Source organism: Otolemur garnettii, unplaced genomic scaffold (genome assembly GCF_000181295.1).
Source record: "Otolemur garnettii isolate 467f Iridium unplaced genomic scaffold, OtoGar3 scaffold00018, whole genome shotgun sequence".
In the NCBI taxonomy this organism is placed as follows: Eukaryota; Metazoa; Chordata; class Mammalia; order Primates; family Galagidae; genus Otolemur; species Otolemur garnettii.
This window is the reverse complement of record NW_003852413.1, coordinates 5,183,573-5,198,184: the sequence shown is the minus strand read 5'-3', so window position 1 is coordinate 5,198,184 and position 14,612 is coordinate 5,183,573. Positions and strand designations below refer to the sequence as shown.

Here is a 14,612-nt window from a genome sequence, read left to right as displayed (position 1 = left end):
TATGATGATGCCATGGCACTCTACTCAGGGCAACAGAGTGAGACTTGTGTCTCAACAAAACGAAACAAAATTTAGAAATGATTAAGCTTAGTGGGGAAGGCATGTCGAAAGCAGAGACAGGCTGAGAGCGAAGCCTCTTGTGCCATACTTTAGCCGTGTTGTAAACGCAAAGGGAACTAAAAGTCCTTCTCCAGGGAGCATGTGAATGAGAAGTAAGTGAAACAGCCTTGTTGCTGATGTGGAGAAAGTTTGACTGCTCTGGAGAGATCAAACCAGTCACAATAGTCCCTAAGCCAAAGCCTAATCCAGAGCAAGGTCCTGACTTTCTTCAATTCTGTGAAGGCTGAGAGAGAAGAGGAAGCTGCAGAAAAGTTTGAAACTGGCAGAGGTTGCCTGAGGTATAAGGAAAGAAACCCTTTCCATAACTTGAAAGTAGAAGGTGGAACAGCAAGTACTGATGTAGAAACTGCAACAAGTTATCCAGAAGATCTAGCTATGTCCCTTCATAAAGGTGGCTACATTAGACAACATTTAAATGCAACAGCCTTATATTAGAAGATGCCATGTGGGACTTCCATAGCTAGAGAGGAAATGTCAATGCTTGACTTCAAAACTTCAAAGGACAGGCTGACTGTTTTATTAGGGGCTAATTGTAGCTGGTTTAAGTTGAAGCCATTCTTCATTTTCCACTTTGAAAATGCTAGGGCCCTGCTCAGTGCCTGTAGCACAGTGGTTACGGCACCAGCCACATACACCGAGGCTGGCGAGTTTAAACCCAGCCTGAGCCTGCTAAACAACAATGACAACTGCAACAAAAAAATAGCCAGGTGTTGTGGCAGGTACCTGTAGTCCCAGCTACTTGGGAGGCTGAGACAAAAGAATCCCTTAAGCCCAGGAGTTTGAGGTTGCTGTGAGCTGTGACGCCACAGCACTCTACCAAGTGCGACATAGTAAAACTCTGCCTCAAAAAAAAGAAAAGAAAAAGAAAATCCTAGGGCCCTTAATAGTTATGCTAAATCTACTTTGCCTATGCTCTATAAATGTAATGACCAGGCCTAGATGACAGCACACATGTTCACAACACAATTTATTGAATAGTTTAAATTCACTGTTGAGTCCTACTGCTCAGAAAAAAAGATTCCTTTCAAAATGTTACTACTCATTGACAGTGCTCCCTAGTCACTAAGAGTTCTTTTTTTTTTTGTCCTTGGTAGAATACCATGGCATCATAACTCACAGCAACTTTAAACTCTTGGGCTCAAGCAATTCTCTTGCCTCAACCTCTCAAGTAGCAGGGATTACAGGTGCCTGCCTGTTTTTTAGAGACAGGGGCTCACTCTTGCTCAGGCTGGTCTCAAACTCATAAGCTCAGGCAATCCACTCGCCTCAGCCTCCCAGAGTGCTAGGATTGCAGACAGGCATGAGCCACCACTCCCAACCCAAAGAGGATTTCTTGAAATCTACTCCTGGTGAAGAACCTATGAACATTGTTGAAATGACAACAAAAGATTTAGAATATTACATATACTTAGTTAATAAAACAACAGTAGAATTTGAGGCCGGAGACCAAGGTGTATAATGATGAACTGAAAGCTGTAGTGGAAGCAAATCCATCTCAACCTGTGTGTGAACTAGCAGCAAGGGTTGGTGTTACTATTGCAACAATATTGGAGCATTTGAAACAAATGAGCGAGGTAAAGAAGCTGGATAGATGGGCGGCACCTGTGGCTCAAAGGAGTAGGGCACTGGCCCCATATACCAGAGGTGGTGGGTTCAAACCTAGAAAACTAGGAAAAAAAAGGAGCTGGGTAGATGTGTTCCACATGAATTAAATGAATGTCAGAAGAAAAGTTAACTCAACTTGCCTTTCTTTGCTGTCATGACAATAAGGCGAACCATTTTTATACCATACTGTCAGTGATGAAAAATGGATACCTTTTACAATTGTAAGCATCTGGCGTATCAATGGATAAAGGTGAAGTGCTGAAACACAGTCCAAAATCAGATATTCATCAAAAAAGGCTAGTGGTGACTGTTTGCTGGTCCAGTGTTCATATTATCCACTACAGCCTTATGAAACCTGGTCAGCTGATTACAGCAGATGTCTACTGCAATCAAGTGGATGACTTGATGAAGATGCTTGCGGTTAAGCATCCCAGATTGGTCAACAGGGACAGGCCAGTCCTCTGGCAAGATAGCACTTGACCACATATTGCACAAACAATGCTGCTTGAACTACAGAAGCTGGACTTGGAAACTCTCTGTCATCCATGGTATTCACCAGACCTTGTACCGACTGACTGCTGCTGCTTCCAGGCTTTGGACCACTTCTTGCAACAAGCTGTGGAAAACACCTTTCACGATTTCATCATCACTCACTCTAGGCTTTTTATTTCTTAATTTTAATTTTTATTTTATTTTATTTTGAGACAGAGTCTCCAGCTATCACCCTGGGTAGAGTGCCGTGGTGTCACAGCTCATAGCAACTTCAAACTCTTGGGTTTAAGTGATTCTTTTGCCTCAGCCTCCCAAGCACCCACCACAATGCCTGGCTATTTTTTGGTTGTAGTTGTCAACAGTGGTTCATTGTTGTTTGGCAGGCTGGGGCTGGATTCAAACCTGCCAGCTCTGGTGTATGTGGCTGGCACCCTAGCCACTGAGCTACAGGTCCCAAGCCCACTGTAGGCTTTTTTTTTTTTTTTAAGAGATAGAATCTCACTTTATCACCCTTGGTAGAGTGCTGTGGCATCACAGCTCACAGCAACTTCAAACTCCTAGGCTTAGGCGATTCTCTTGCCTCAGTCTCCTGAGTAGCTGGGACTACAGGTGCCCGCCACAATGCCCAGCTATTTTCTGTTGCAGTTTGGCTGGGGCTGGGTTCAAACCTGCCACCCTCAGTGTATGGGGCCAGTGCCCTACCCACTGAGCCACAGGCGCTGCCCCCACTGTAGGCTTTTTAGGGGCTGGCATAGACAAGCTACCATTAAGATAGCAAAACTGTGTTGATAGTTTTAAGTGCTTGCTTTGGTTAATTGTATTTTTGCTTCTTTTTTTTTGGCGAGGGCAGACAGGATCTCACTCTGTTGCCCAGGCTAGAGTGCCATGGCATAGCCTAACTCAGTGTAGCCTCAAACTCCTGGGGTCAAGCAATCCTTTTGCCTTAGCCTCCAGAGTAACTGGGACTACCGGTGCCTACCACACCACCTGGCTACTTTTTCTATGTTTAGTAGAGACAAGGGTATCGGTTTTACTCAAGCTGGTCTTGCATTCTTGAGTTCAAGAGATCCTCTTGCCTTAGCTGTCCAGAGTGTTAGGGTTACAGGCTTGAGCCACCACTTTTTATTTTTATTTTGACATTGACAAAAGATACAGGAGGAGTTGACTTGGCTAGTCGGATAAGAAAACTTTCTCACTGTAATTTTATTAACAATTATACTTGAATGACATTATCTCATTTAATTCCTGTAGGTAAGTGATAGTGTCCCTATTTTACAAATGAGGAAATGGAATGTAGACAAATAAAGTCACTTGTCTAAAGGCACATGACTAATAAGTGGCAAACCCAGGACCGTGACTCTAGAGCCTGGGTGTGTAACCAGTAGATGCTTCCTCATCCTAGCCATGTCACAGAGGGTATTGATGGTTTTGAGGAGTTTTAAGAACTTACCTTTTTTTGTATTAGGGCTGGTGCAAAATCAAGTACTCACAGGTGATTTTTACAGTTTGAAAATAGCAGAATAGACAGCATTTCTTGTCCTATCTGAAGTGTCATTTATGAAAAAGATGTGTGGCACTGCTCCTGTAGTACAGTGGTTAGGGCGCCAGCATCATACACCCAGGGTGGCAGGTTTGAAACCAGCCTGGGTCAGCTGAAAATAAAAAAGTAAAAAGATACGCATGAATGCAAGTATGTGCAGTGAGTTTACTATGAAAGATTTGTTGAGAATAAAGAGGGACCCAGGTGGTTCTTTAAACATTTTAACTGCAGCAACAGATATGGGCCATGAAGGGACACCCTGAAGCAGGGAACAAGGAGCACTGAGGGGCATTGGGAATATTTGCCAGACTGCCTAGAGCAGTGGTCCACACCTTTTTGGCCCTAGGGGCTGGTTTCATGGAAGACGTTTTCCATAGCCTGGGCTGGGGGATTCTGTGCTCGGCTCCTACGAGGCCCTGCAAGGCAGGTCTGGGGATTGAGAGATTGCTAATGCAGATGTAGAGGGACAGGGTTTTTATAAACTTCAGTGAAGATGTGATAGGATTTTTGTTCTCTTTTTAATTTTCAAGGGAAGAACTTATTTTTTCATTTTATTTTCTCAGGTCTGCCCAGAACAACATGACAAAGGCAGTAGATGCATTTAGTGAGTATTTTCTGTACCTGAAATGTGGGAACTGTTCAGAACAGCCTCAGCATTTGCCTTTCCTCTGTCCCTGAAATTTGTCTTGATGACCCCCAGGTTTGCATTTTTCTAGGAAGACTGCCCTGAAATATAGTATCCTCTTCACAGACAGCTCCCTAACATGGAGAGATGTGAGGGATGGATAAGAGACTCCCTTTCTGAGCAGGTGTGTGAGGGAGGCGGGAGGAGGCTGCAGGGCACTCAGGTTCTCTGTGGAGTTGGGAATCCCCTGGGAATTTTCCCCGGGGGGGGAAAGTGAGAGCAGATTGCTGGCCACTCCGCAGAGCAGGATGGCAGCCCCGGGGCTCAGTAGCTGTAAGAGCAGCTGAGCCTCGTCCGTAAAGTGTTCTTCCTGGCCAGGAGCTCTGTCCACTCTTGGTTTTACTTCATGGAATTCTCACCACCATCCTATGAGTACCTGTCATTGTGTCAAATATACGGAAAACTGAGGCTTAGAGAAATAGTTTACCCAAGGTCAGCCAACTAGTAGGGGACTGATCTGGGACTCGAGCCAGTGAGTCTCAGTATGGACATCTGTGGTTCCGTCAGAAACAGGTCACTATGGTTCGCAGTCCCAGCCAGTTCTCTTTGCTTCTGCCTGGACTCTTGCAGCTGCTCTGTTTCCCCAGAAGGGAATCTGCCTGAGGCAGTTACTCTCCCACAGGGAGCAGCCTTTGGGGGCCACTTCCAGTAAGTCTGTGTAGGCCACTGGGCCTTATTGATGTAGTGGCCTGTGAGTACTTACAATTAGCTTTGGGCTGGAGTGCACTTCTGTTTTTTTCAGAGTCTCACTCTGTCACCTTAGGGTAGGGTGCTGTGGCATCATAGCTCACAGCAACCTCAAACTCTTGGGCTCAAATGATCCTCTTGCCTCAGCCTTCCGAGTAGCTAGGACTATAGGCGCCCTCCATAACACCTCACTATTTTTAGAGATGGGGTCTTGCTCTTGTTCTGGCTGGTCTTGAGCTCAGGCAATCTGCCTGCTTTGGCCTCCCAGAGTGCTAGGATTACAGGTATGAGCCACCATGCCTGGCCCTGGAGTGCAAATTCTTGATCTAATCTGCTGTGGCCTGGCCTGGATCTAACCCTGTCTCTAAAAATAGCCAGGTATGTGGCAGGCGCCTGTAGTCCCATCTACTCCCAAGGCTGAGGTAAGAGGATCGGTTGAACCCGATAGTTTGATGTTGCTGTGAGCTGACACAAAGCATGCCAATTCTTGGCCTGGAACTTCTATAGTCTCTTTTTTTAGAAAGGGCCTATGGATATGGCAGTTTGAGTCTTGCATACATAGTGTGTTTTCAGGAATACGTTCATAATTATAAATAGGGCTTACATCATCATTATAAGGGCTACACCCTGACTCCCCTAGCGAGACGGGACATTACCTGTCAAAGATATCTGGCTTTTAGCTCTGCAGGTCTAGAAACCTATCAGAAGACCCATTATTTATCATAGGGGGCTGAGGGGAAAAGGACTCAAGCAAAACGCATAAGAATTGTGATTTAACAGTTTATGATGGTGCTTAATATCTTTAATGAGCCCTTTCAAGGATATGCCCTTTTCGTTTTCATGGTCTGGAAAGCCACACTGGTTTAGTTGGTGAGCTTGGTGAGCACAGGAAGAAAGGAAGAACGGCAGGGCTGTAAGGAACCTGTCTAGGATAGATTTAATTCATACCTTGTGCATTTTTTTTTTGACAGAGCTTTAAGCTGTCACCTTGGGTAGAGTGCTGTGGCATCACAGCTCATAGCAACCTCCAACTCTTGGATATAAGCAATTCTCTTGCCTTAGCCTCCCAAGTAGCTGGGACTACAGATGCCCACCACAATGCCCAGCTATTTTTGAGGGGAGGGGGATGAGGATTACAGTTGTCATTGCTGTTTGGCAGGCCCAGTTTGGATTCGAACCTGCCAGTTCTGGTATATATGGCTGGCTCCTTAGCCACTTGAGCTACAGGTGCTGAGCCTACCCTGTGTATTTTCAATCTGAAACTTTAGCTTCTGTCACAAAGTATCTGTTTACTGGTGTTATTGACAAGGGGTGTTTGGGTTGAATTTTTGATTAATGTCAATTAAGTGCTCTTACATTTTTTTTCTTTACAGAAAAGTCTTTTAAGTTATGCACCACCAAGGAGATGCTCCTTCTTAGTGTTACAACTGCTTACACAGGTAATGGCATTGCTGATTGAGTTTTCTGTTGCTGCATAATAGCAAGAAGGGCTGAAAACAATAGTCATGTTATTATTTCTCACAGTTCTATGCATTGACTGGCCTCAGCTAGTTGTTTTTTTTTTTTAATTTGTAGAAATGTATGAGTACAAGTGCAGATTTGCTACGTGTAAGGGCTGTATGGTAGTCAAGTCAGCACTTTTCAGGTATCCATCACCCGAGTAACATACATTGTACCCGTTAGGTAATTTTTCATTGTCTACCCCTTCCCTGGATGGTTCTTCTGATGAAATCAATTGGGGTCTCTTGTCAGAGGGTAGCTGGGGCTGGGACTTCAAAAACAGTTTCATTCACATGTCTACTGCCTTGACCACAGTCAGTTAAAGGTCTTGGTCTCTGCATGTGGGCTCAGGGCTTCTGTCCATCTACGTGACCCCTTCCACAAGATCTCCTTGTGACCAGCAGCATAGCCAGATCTGTGTTAATGGCTAAAGGCTCCGTGAAAGGTGACAGGAAAAACTACCAGACTGTCTTAAGGCTTGGGCCTGGATCTCATCCAGCATCTCTTGGTGACAGCAAGTCACAGGGCCAACCCAAATCCACTGTGGGAAAAACACCAGGACACATGGCTCATCAGGACCCATGAGTTTACAGAAGCACACAATCATATGTTAATATGATAACAGGTGGAGCACCTTAGGTCTTGAGTATCATAAGGAAATTCATTCCCTTTTAAATAATGCTGTAATATGCCAGTTACTACTTCTGCATTTATATGCCTCATAGGTACAAATTCTTCTTTTTAGGAGAAATAGAATAAACATTAAACATCTTTAAAATTCACAATTAAAATTTTGTAGCATTAAGGAAGGTCCTCTACTGATTTGCCCTAATTTTTTATTCTACTTTTAGTAATTTTCTTTTCCTAGGAAGCAGGGTTTAATTAAAGCGTTCTGTGCCTCTGAGCCACAGTGGTAGCATATACTGCACAGACTGGTTTGCCGGCACAGCAAGAGCACAGTCCGGCAGGAAGAGGAATGTTCCTCTCTCCTTCGGAGCAACTCAGGAGGATAATGAGTACTTGGAGTGCTCTGCTGGAAAGTGCTGTTCATTTTGTCCTCTGTCCGTCTCCTGCCGGCATGCAGAGTGACCAGTTTCCACATTAAGGATGTCTGTTGATTTGAGTTGTATACTTTAATCTGAAGTACATGGCAAATGGCATCTTGGGGTGTCTTGGTTCTACCTGCTATAACAAATTGTCATAGACTCGGTGACAGAACAGACATTTAGGGTGTTGTTGTTGGGTTCTGGCGAGGGGTTCTTCCTGGTTTGTAGACAGCTGCCTTCTTGTGTCCTCCTGTGGCCGAGGGAACAGCTGAGGGGACCATTCTCTGGTGTCACTTTTTGTCATCTATCCTCATGACCTTTTCACCTGCCAAACGCCTCATCTCCAGGTGCCCTCATGCTTTGGAGGTGAAGGTTTCAACACATATGGACTTGGGGTGTTGGGGGGCACAGACATTTAATCTGTAGCCCGTGGCTAATTCCATTTCATCTGTTACAGAGCATCACTTTGTGCTCTGCTTAGGGATTAACATTTTGTTCTCTCTGAGTTCATTTTCTCTGTGCTTTATGTGTATATACCTCAAATACTACTAGACGTGAAGAAAGATGAGGAAAGGGGGAATGTGAATGTATAGTTAAGTTAAATCTGATTTTTTTCTCCCAAAGGTCTGGAATTGACTTTCTTCTCTGGTGTGTATGGAACCTGCATTGGTGCTACAAACAAGTTTGGAGCAGAAGAGAAAAGCCTTATCGGGCTTTCTGGCATCTTTATTGGCATTGGAGAAATTTTAGGTTGGTTTTAAAAAAAGGTATTTGCATTAAACGTGGCAGTGTTTATCGTAGTTAAAATAGAAATTTTAAGGTTACTTCACCTCTCTGTCCTTGAATTTCTGTTTTTTTCTACTTATTTTACCCAAGTGGGTATGTTTCTGTTTTTCTATTGTTACTACTCTAACTAAATTATAAACCATTTGTCAAATCATTCACAGATAAAAACCATAAATAAGCAAACATACAGTCTCTCCCAGCTTCTCCTCTTAAAATACTTAAGGGGTGCACCTGGCAATTCCTCTCTTTCTGGTTCTCTGGCACCAGCTAAGTGTCCAGCAGTCAGTCTTCTTCTGTTAGCATCAGGCTCCATCGGTTGAAGGATTCAGTTCTACAGGTTGCCCTCACTTCAGACTTTTAAAAAAAATAATAATTTCAGGGTGGCCCCTGTGGCTCAAAGGAGTAGGGTGCCAGCCCCATATGCCTGAGGTGGTGGGTTCAAACCCAGCCCTGGCCAAAAACTGCAAAAAAATAATAATTATAATAATTTCAAATTTGTCTGAAATTTCAAAAATACAAATAGTACGAAGAACACCTGAATATCCTTTAACAAGATTCTCCTACAGTTAACTTTTTTTACCTTCTTTACTTTATCATTCTCTTTCTCATATATGATTTTATTTCCTGAACCACATGAGGGTAAGTTTCACACATCATGGCATTTACTCCCATATGCTTCAGCGTGTACTTCCTACGCATAAGATATTCTCTGGCATTGCACAGTACATAGTACATAGTGGAATTTTACGTTGATGTGATCATCTGCTGTCATCTAATTCCTTTATACATCTTTTTCCTCTTCCAGCATATGTTTTATTCTAGGATCAACAATTGCATTTCATTGTTGTGTCTTTTCTGCTAATCTGGAATATCTCTACAGTTTTTCTTTTTGATACTGACATTTTTGTGAATAACCCCTTTGCAAAATAGTATGTTCTACTGGGCTTGGTGGTTCACACCTGTAATCCCAGGTAGGAAGCTGAGGTGGGAGAATGGCTTGAGCTTGGGACTTTGAGGTTATAGTGAACTATGATTAGGCCACTGCACTGCAGTCTTCATGACTGATTGAGACCACACGTCAAAGTATGTTCTTTGTTTTGTGCATGTTTGACGTGACTGAGTGGAAGTTGTACATTCTCATCAGGAGTGTTGCCATAGTGATGGATGGAGGGTCCATTTTAGGATGTCCCGTGTGAGGACACAGGGAGCACATCTGTTTCTCACAGTGGTAAATTTTTTTTTGGGGGGGGGCAGTGTTAATTTTGATCACCTGGTCAAAGTGTTGCCCATTTTCTCCGTTTTTATTTTCTCCCTTGCAACTGATAGGCATTCTGTGGGGAGTCACTTTGAGACAATGCGAATATCTCACTTCTCCTCGAAATTCCCTCCTAGATTTAGCCTCCATTGATCTTTTTTATTTTTATTTAAAAAATTTTTTTGAGCTAGAGTCTTACTCTGTTGTCTTGGATAGAGTGCTGTCATAGCTCACAACAACCTCAAACTCCTAGATTCAAGTGATCCTCCTGCCTCAGCCTCCTGAGTATCTAGGACCACAGGTGCCTGCCACCGTGCCCACTAGTTTTTCTATTTTTAGTAGAGGCGGGGTCTTAATCTTGCTCAGGCTGATCTCAAACTCCAGAGCTTGGGTGAACCACTGCTTTGCCTCCCAGAGTGCTAGGATTATAGGTGTGAGCCACCACACCTTGCTCATTGATGGTTCTTGCCTAACCAAGTCTTTGCTATGTGTCTTAGTCTGCTTTCTGCGGCTGTAACAGAATACCACAAACTGGGTAATTTATATAAAGAGAAGAAATTCATTTAGCTCACAGTCCTGGAAGCTGGGATGGTGCAGGCATCTGGTGAGGGCCTTCTTGCTGTGTCACAGTATACTCAGGGCAGAGGGCAGTAGTGTGTAAGTGAGCACAGGTCTCTCTTCCTATCAAGCCATCAGTCCCATCGTAAGGACCCATCCCAAGACCTTACTTGATCTTAATTACCTCCCAAAGCCCCACCTCCAATTAGCATATGAATTTGGGGATTGTGTTTCCAACACATGAAATCTGGAGGATACATTCAGACCAGAGTCCATGATAGCTGTATAAGTGCAGACTTACCACCTCTAGTGCTCTGTGTGCAGGTGACCCTGGTCTACTGCAGGCAGAAGACCTCCCTTCTCCCCTATTTATTTACTTTATTTACTTATTTTTTATTGGTATAGGCCCACAAATTTATTTTCCCCCTAGTGGTTCATTATTCATTACTGCACTTAATTATTTTGGTGCTCACATTGTGCCATTGTCCCTGCGTTGGCCTTTTCAAGCAGCCTTGTATGCTCTTGTGACATGCTTCCATTATTTTCTGAGCACTGCTTTACTTTCTGGCAAACAGGTGTTTCCTGGCTCACTTCATGTTAAACCTGCCCTCATCCTGGAATCAGCCATATTTTGTTCCTGTGCTCCTTGAAAGTCTTAACAGAGTAACATTCATCTGGTCACAGTTAATCTAGAGTGAACTGACAACTTGATGATTCTGAGACATCTTTTTTTTTTGGTAGAGGCAGAATCTCACTTTATCACCCTCCATAGAGTGCTGTGGCATCACAGCTCACAGCAACCTCCAACTCCTGGGCTTAGGCAATTCTCTTGCCTTAGTCTCCCAAGTAGCTGGCACTACAGGTGCCCACCACAACACCCGGCTATTTTTTGTTGTTGCAGTTTGGCCAGGGCCGGATTTGAACCTGTCACCCGTGGTATATGGGGCTGGCACCCTACCCACTGAGCCACAGGCACTGCCCAATTCTGAGACATCTTGACCAAGAACAAGGGCTGTCTATCCATTTGTCCGTGTCCCCTTTTATGGTTTTGGGGAGTGTTTTGTGATTTTCTTTATATAGATTTTGAACGTTTCATTTCCTGTTAAGCTTATTCTATTGATTCTATTCTATTCTATTGATTGTGTGATCTATTTCTTTTGTATCTGTTGTAAATGGGGTTTTCTCCATTATATTTGCTAAGGGGTTATTACATCTATGGAGGCTGTTGATTTTACATGTTGAATTTTATATCCTGATACCTTACTGCTTTTTAGATTTGTCTTTTTATCACTGGGTTTGAGGAATTTTATGATGTATCTTGATAGAGTTTGCTTTATGTTTTTTGTGTTACATGTTCGTTGAGCTGCTTTGCTGTTTGGGTTTATAGTTTTTAGTCAACTTTGGAAACATTTTGACCAGTATTTCTTCTGTATTTTTTCTGTCCTGCCTCTTTTTTCTTCACATTTTCCAATTACAAGTTGAAGTGGTCTGACAACCCGCTGAGCCTTTGTTGATTTTTAAAATTCTCTTTTTCTACCTTTGTTTCATTGCGGGTATTTTGGATTGCCGTTGATCCTTGAACAACTTGGATTTGAACTGCAAAGGTCCACTTATATGTGGATTCTTTTTCCACAACATGAGGGTGGAAAATATAGTATTCATGGGATCTGAAACCTAAGTATATAGAGGGCTGTTCTGTTGTGGGGATTGTGGGACTCAAGTGTGTGCAGCCTGGGGTGTATGTGGAGGTCTCTGTACTGAGGGACGTCTGTAGTTCACTAATCCTTTCTTCTACAACGGGACTCTGCTGTTACTCCTATCCAGGGTATCTGTTTTTCATTCCAGACATTGTGGTTTTCATTTCTGTACACTCTTGGGTCCTTTTTTGTATTTTTCATGTTTCTACTTAACTTTTTGAACATGTAGAATACAGTTACCGTAATCATCTTAATGTCTTGCTCATTCCAACATCTGTGATAGTCCTAGGGTAGCTTCTTTCCTTCCTTTCCTTTCCTTTCTTTTTCTCCTTTCTTCCTTTCCTTTATTTTTCTTTTCTTTTTTCTTTTACCTCACAACAGGTTTATTGAGATGAAACTCATAGGCCCCTAAATTCACCCTTTAAAGTGTACAGGTCAGTGCTTTTAGTATATTCTCATGGCTGTGTAGCTATCACCACAATGAATTTTAGAACATTTTCTTCCCTCTTAAAATAAACTTTGCACCCATTAGCAGTCGCTTCCCATTCCTTCTCTCTCTTGCCTAGGCCCAGGCAGCCACTAATCTACTTTCCCTCTCTCAAGGTTTGCTTATTATCAACAAATCATATAATGTGTAGTCTTTTGTGACTGGGTTTTTTGACTTAGTATAATGCTCTCAAGTTCATATCATAGCATGTAGCAGACTTCATTCCTTATTATCAGGGAATATTTAATTATATATATTTACCACATTTTATTTATCCATTCATCCTTTAATGGACATTTGGGTTATTTCTACTTTTTCGCCATTATGAATAATGTTACTATAAATATTTGTGTACAAGTTTTTGTGCAAACATTTTCATTTCTCTTGGGCACATTCTCAGGACTGGAATTGCTAATTATGTGATAATTCTGAGTTTGACTGATTTTTCTCTTCACGATAGGTCCTCTCTTCCAGCTTCCTTGCATGCCTGGTAATATACATACTTTATTATGAATACTGGACATTGTGACTTTTGACTTGTTGGGTGCTAGATTTCTTCTTCTTCTCCTTTGTTTTTTGTTTTTTGAGACAGACTCTCTCCCTGGCACCCTGCCTAGAGTGCCATGGTATTATCATAGCTTGTAGCAACCTCAAACTCTTGGGCTCAAATGATCCTCTTGCCTCAGCCTCCTTTGTAGCTAGAACTACAGGCGCCTGCCATGACACCCAGCTATAGTATAGTTTTTCTATTTTTTTAGTAGAGTCAGGATGTCATTCTTGCTCAGGCTGGTCTTGACTCTCTCTGGGCCTCCCAGAGTGCTAGGATTATAGGTGTGAGCCACTGTGCCCAGCCCTTGATTTCTTTTATGCCTGGAAATATTACTGAGTTTTGTTCTTATATGTAATTCATTTAATTGAAAACAGCACAATTCTTTTTTCTTTTTTGTTTTTTTTTTTTTTGAGACAGAGTCTCACTTTGTTGCCCTTGGTAGAGTGCTATGGTGTTACAGGTCACAGCAACCTCCAACTCTTGGGCTTAAGTGATTGTCTTGCCTCGGCCTCCAGGTGCTGGTCACAATGCCCAGCTATTGAAAACAGCATGATTCTTTTAGGTCCTGTTTTTAAGATTCATTGCATTGGACTGGGACAATACTCAGTCTAGGACTGATTATTCCCTACTTCTATGGGAAGACTCTTCTGTGTACTCCACCCAGTGCCCTGTGAATCATAAGTTTTCCAGTTTGCCTGGTGGGACCAGATGCTATTCCCAGCCTGGGGTGGGGCACTAATACTGCTAATCCTCTTGGCTGGTTCTTTCCCAGGCCTCTGCTCACTCACATTATGTGCTGATCAGTACTCAGCTAAAGACTCAAGGGAACCCTCTGAAGATCTCTGGACTTGTTTTTCTGTGCAGCTTTCCTTTTTGATACCCTTGTCCATAACCCCTGGCCACCCTGTCCCTCACAACTCAGGAAGGCTGTTGGGGTTCACTTTCTGTGTGCTGCAGCCTACTTTTTTTTTTTTTAAACAAGGTCTTCTCTGTCACCCAGGCTAGAGGACAGTGGTGTTGTGATAGATCACTGTAGCCTCAAACTCCTGGGCTTAAGTAATCCTTTTGCCTCAGCTTCTCTAGTAGCTGAAACTCTAGGCTCTCATCACTGTGCCAGAGTAATCTTTAATTTTTCAGGGTCTCTCTCTTGCTCAGGCTGGTCTTGAACTCCTGGCCTCAAGCAGTTCTCCAGTCTCAGCCTCCCAACGTGCTAGGATTACAGGTTGAGCCACTGTGCCTGCCCTGCAGCCTACTTTTGAGGGCAATTGCCAGACAGACTACTTCCCAGAGAGGCTGTACCAGCAAGTATAAGTAATTAAGTTTTTCTGAATCCTTGTTAGCATTTGGTGTTCTCACTACTTTTTATTTTAGCCTTTCTGCTAGATGTGTAGTGATGTCTCATTGTGATTTTAATTTTCATTTTTTTAATGGGTAATGATGTTGAGTATCTTTTCATGTGCCTAGTCCCTGTATATCTTCTTTGTTGACATAGAGGGTGCCAAAAAAATGTATATACATTTTAAGAAAGGAAAAAACTATATTAAAATTGTATCACTCAGCATATACCAGTAACAAAAGATGCACACAAGTTACATTGGGCACCT

General features: G+C 42.9%; 1 protein-coding gene across 3 annotated transcripts in view; it reads left to right on the top strand.

The window, feature by feature from the left end:
* Positions 1-14,612, top strand: part of MFSD11 (major facilitator superfamily domain containing 11) — a 29,797-nt gene that overhangs the window by 9,075 nt on the left and 6,110 nt on the right. For all 3 annotated transcript variants that reach the window (XM_023510976.1, XM_003786092.3, XM_023510977.1), the window contains 3 exons: positions 4,321-4,361; positions 6,503-6,568; positions 8,300-8,425. In XM_023510976.1, coding sequence (XP_023366744.1) covers positions 4,321-4,361; positions 6,503-6,568; positions 8,300-8,425 — 233 coding nt within the window. The remainder of the gene's footprint in view (positions 1-4,320; positions 4,362-6,502; positions 6,569-8,299; positions 8,426-14,612) is intronic.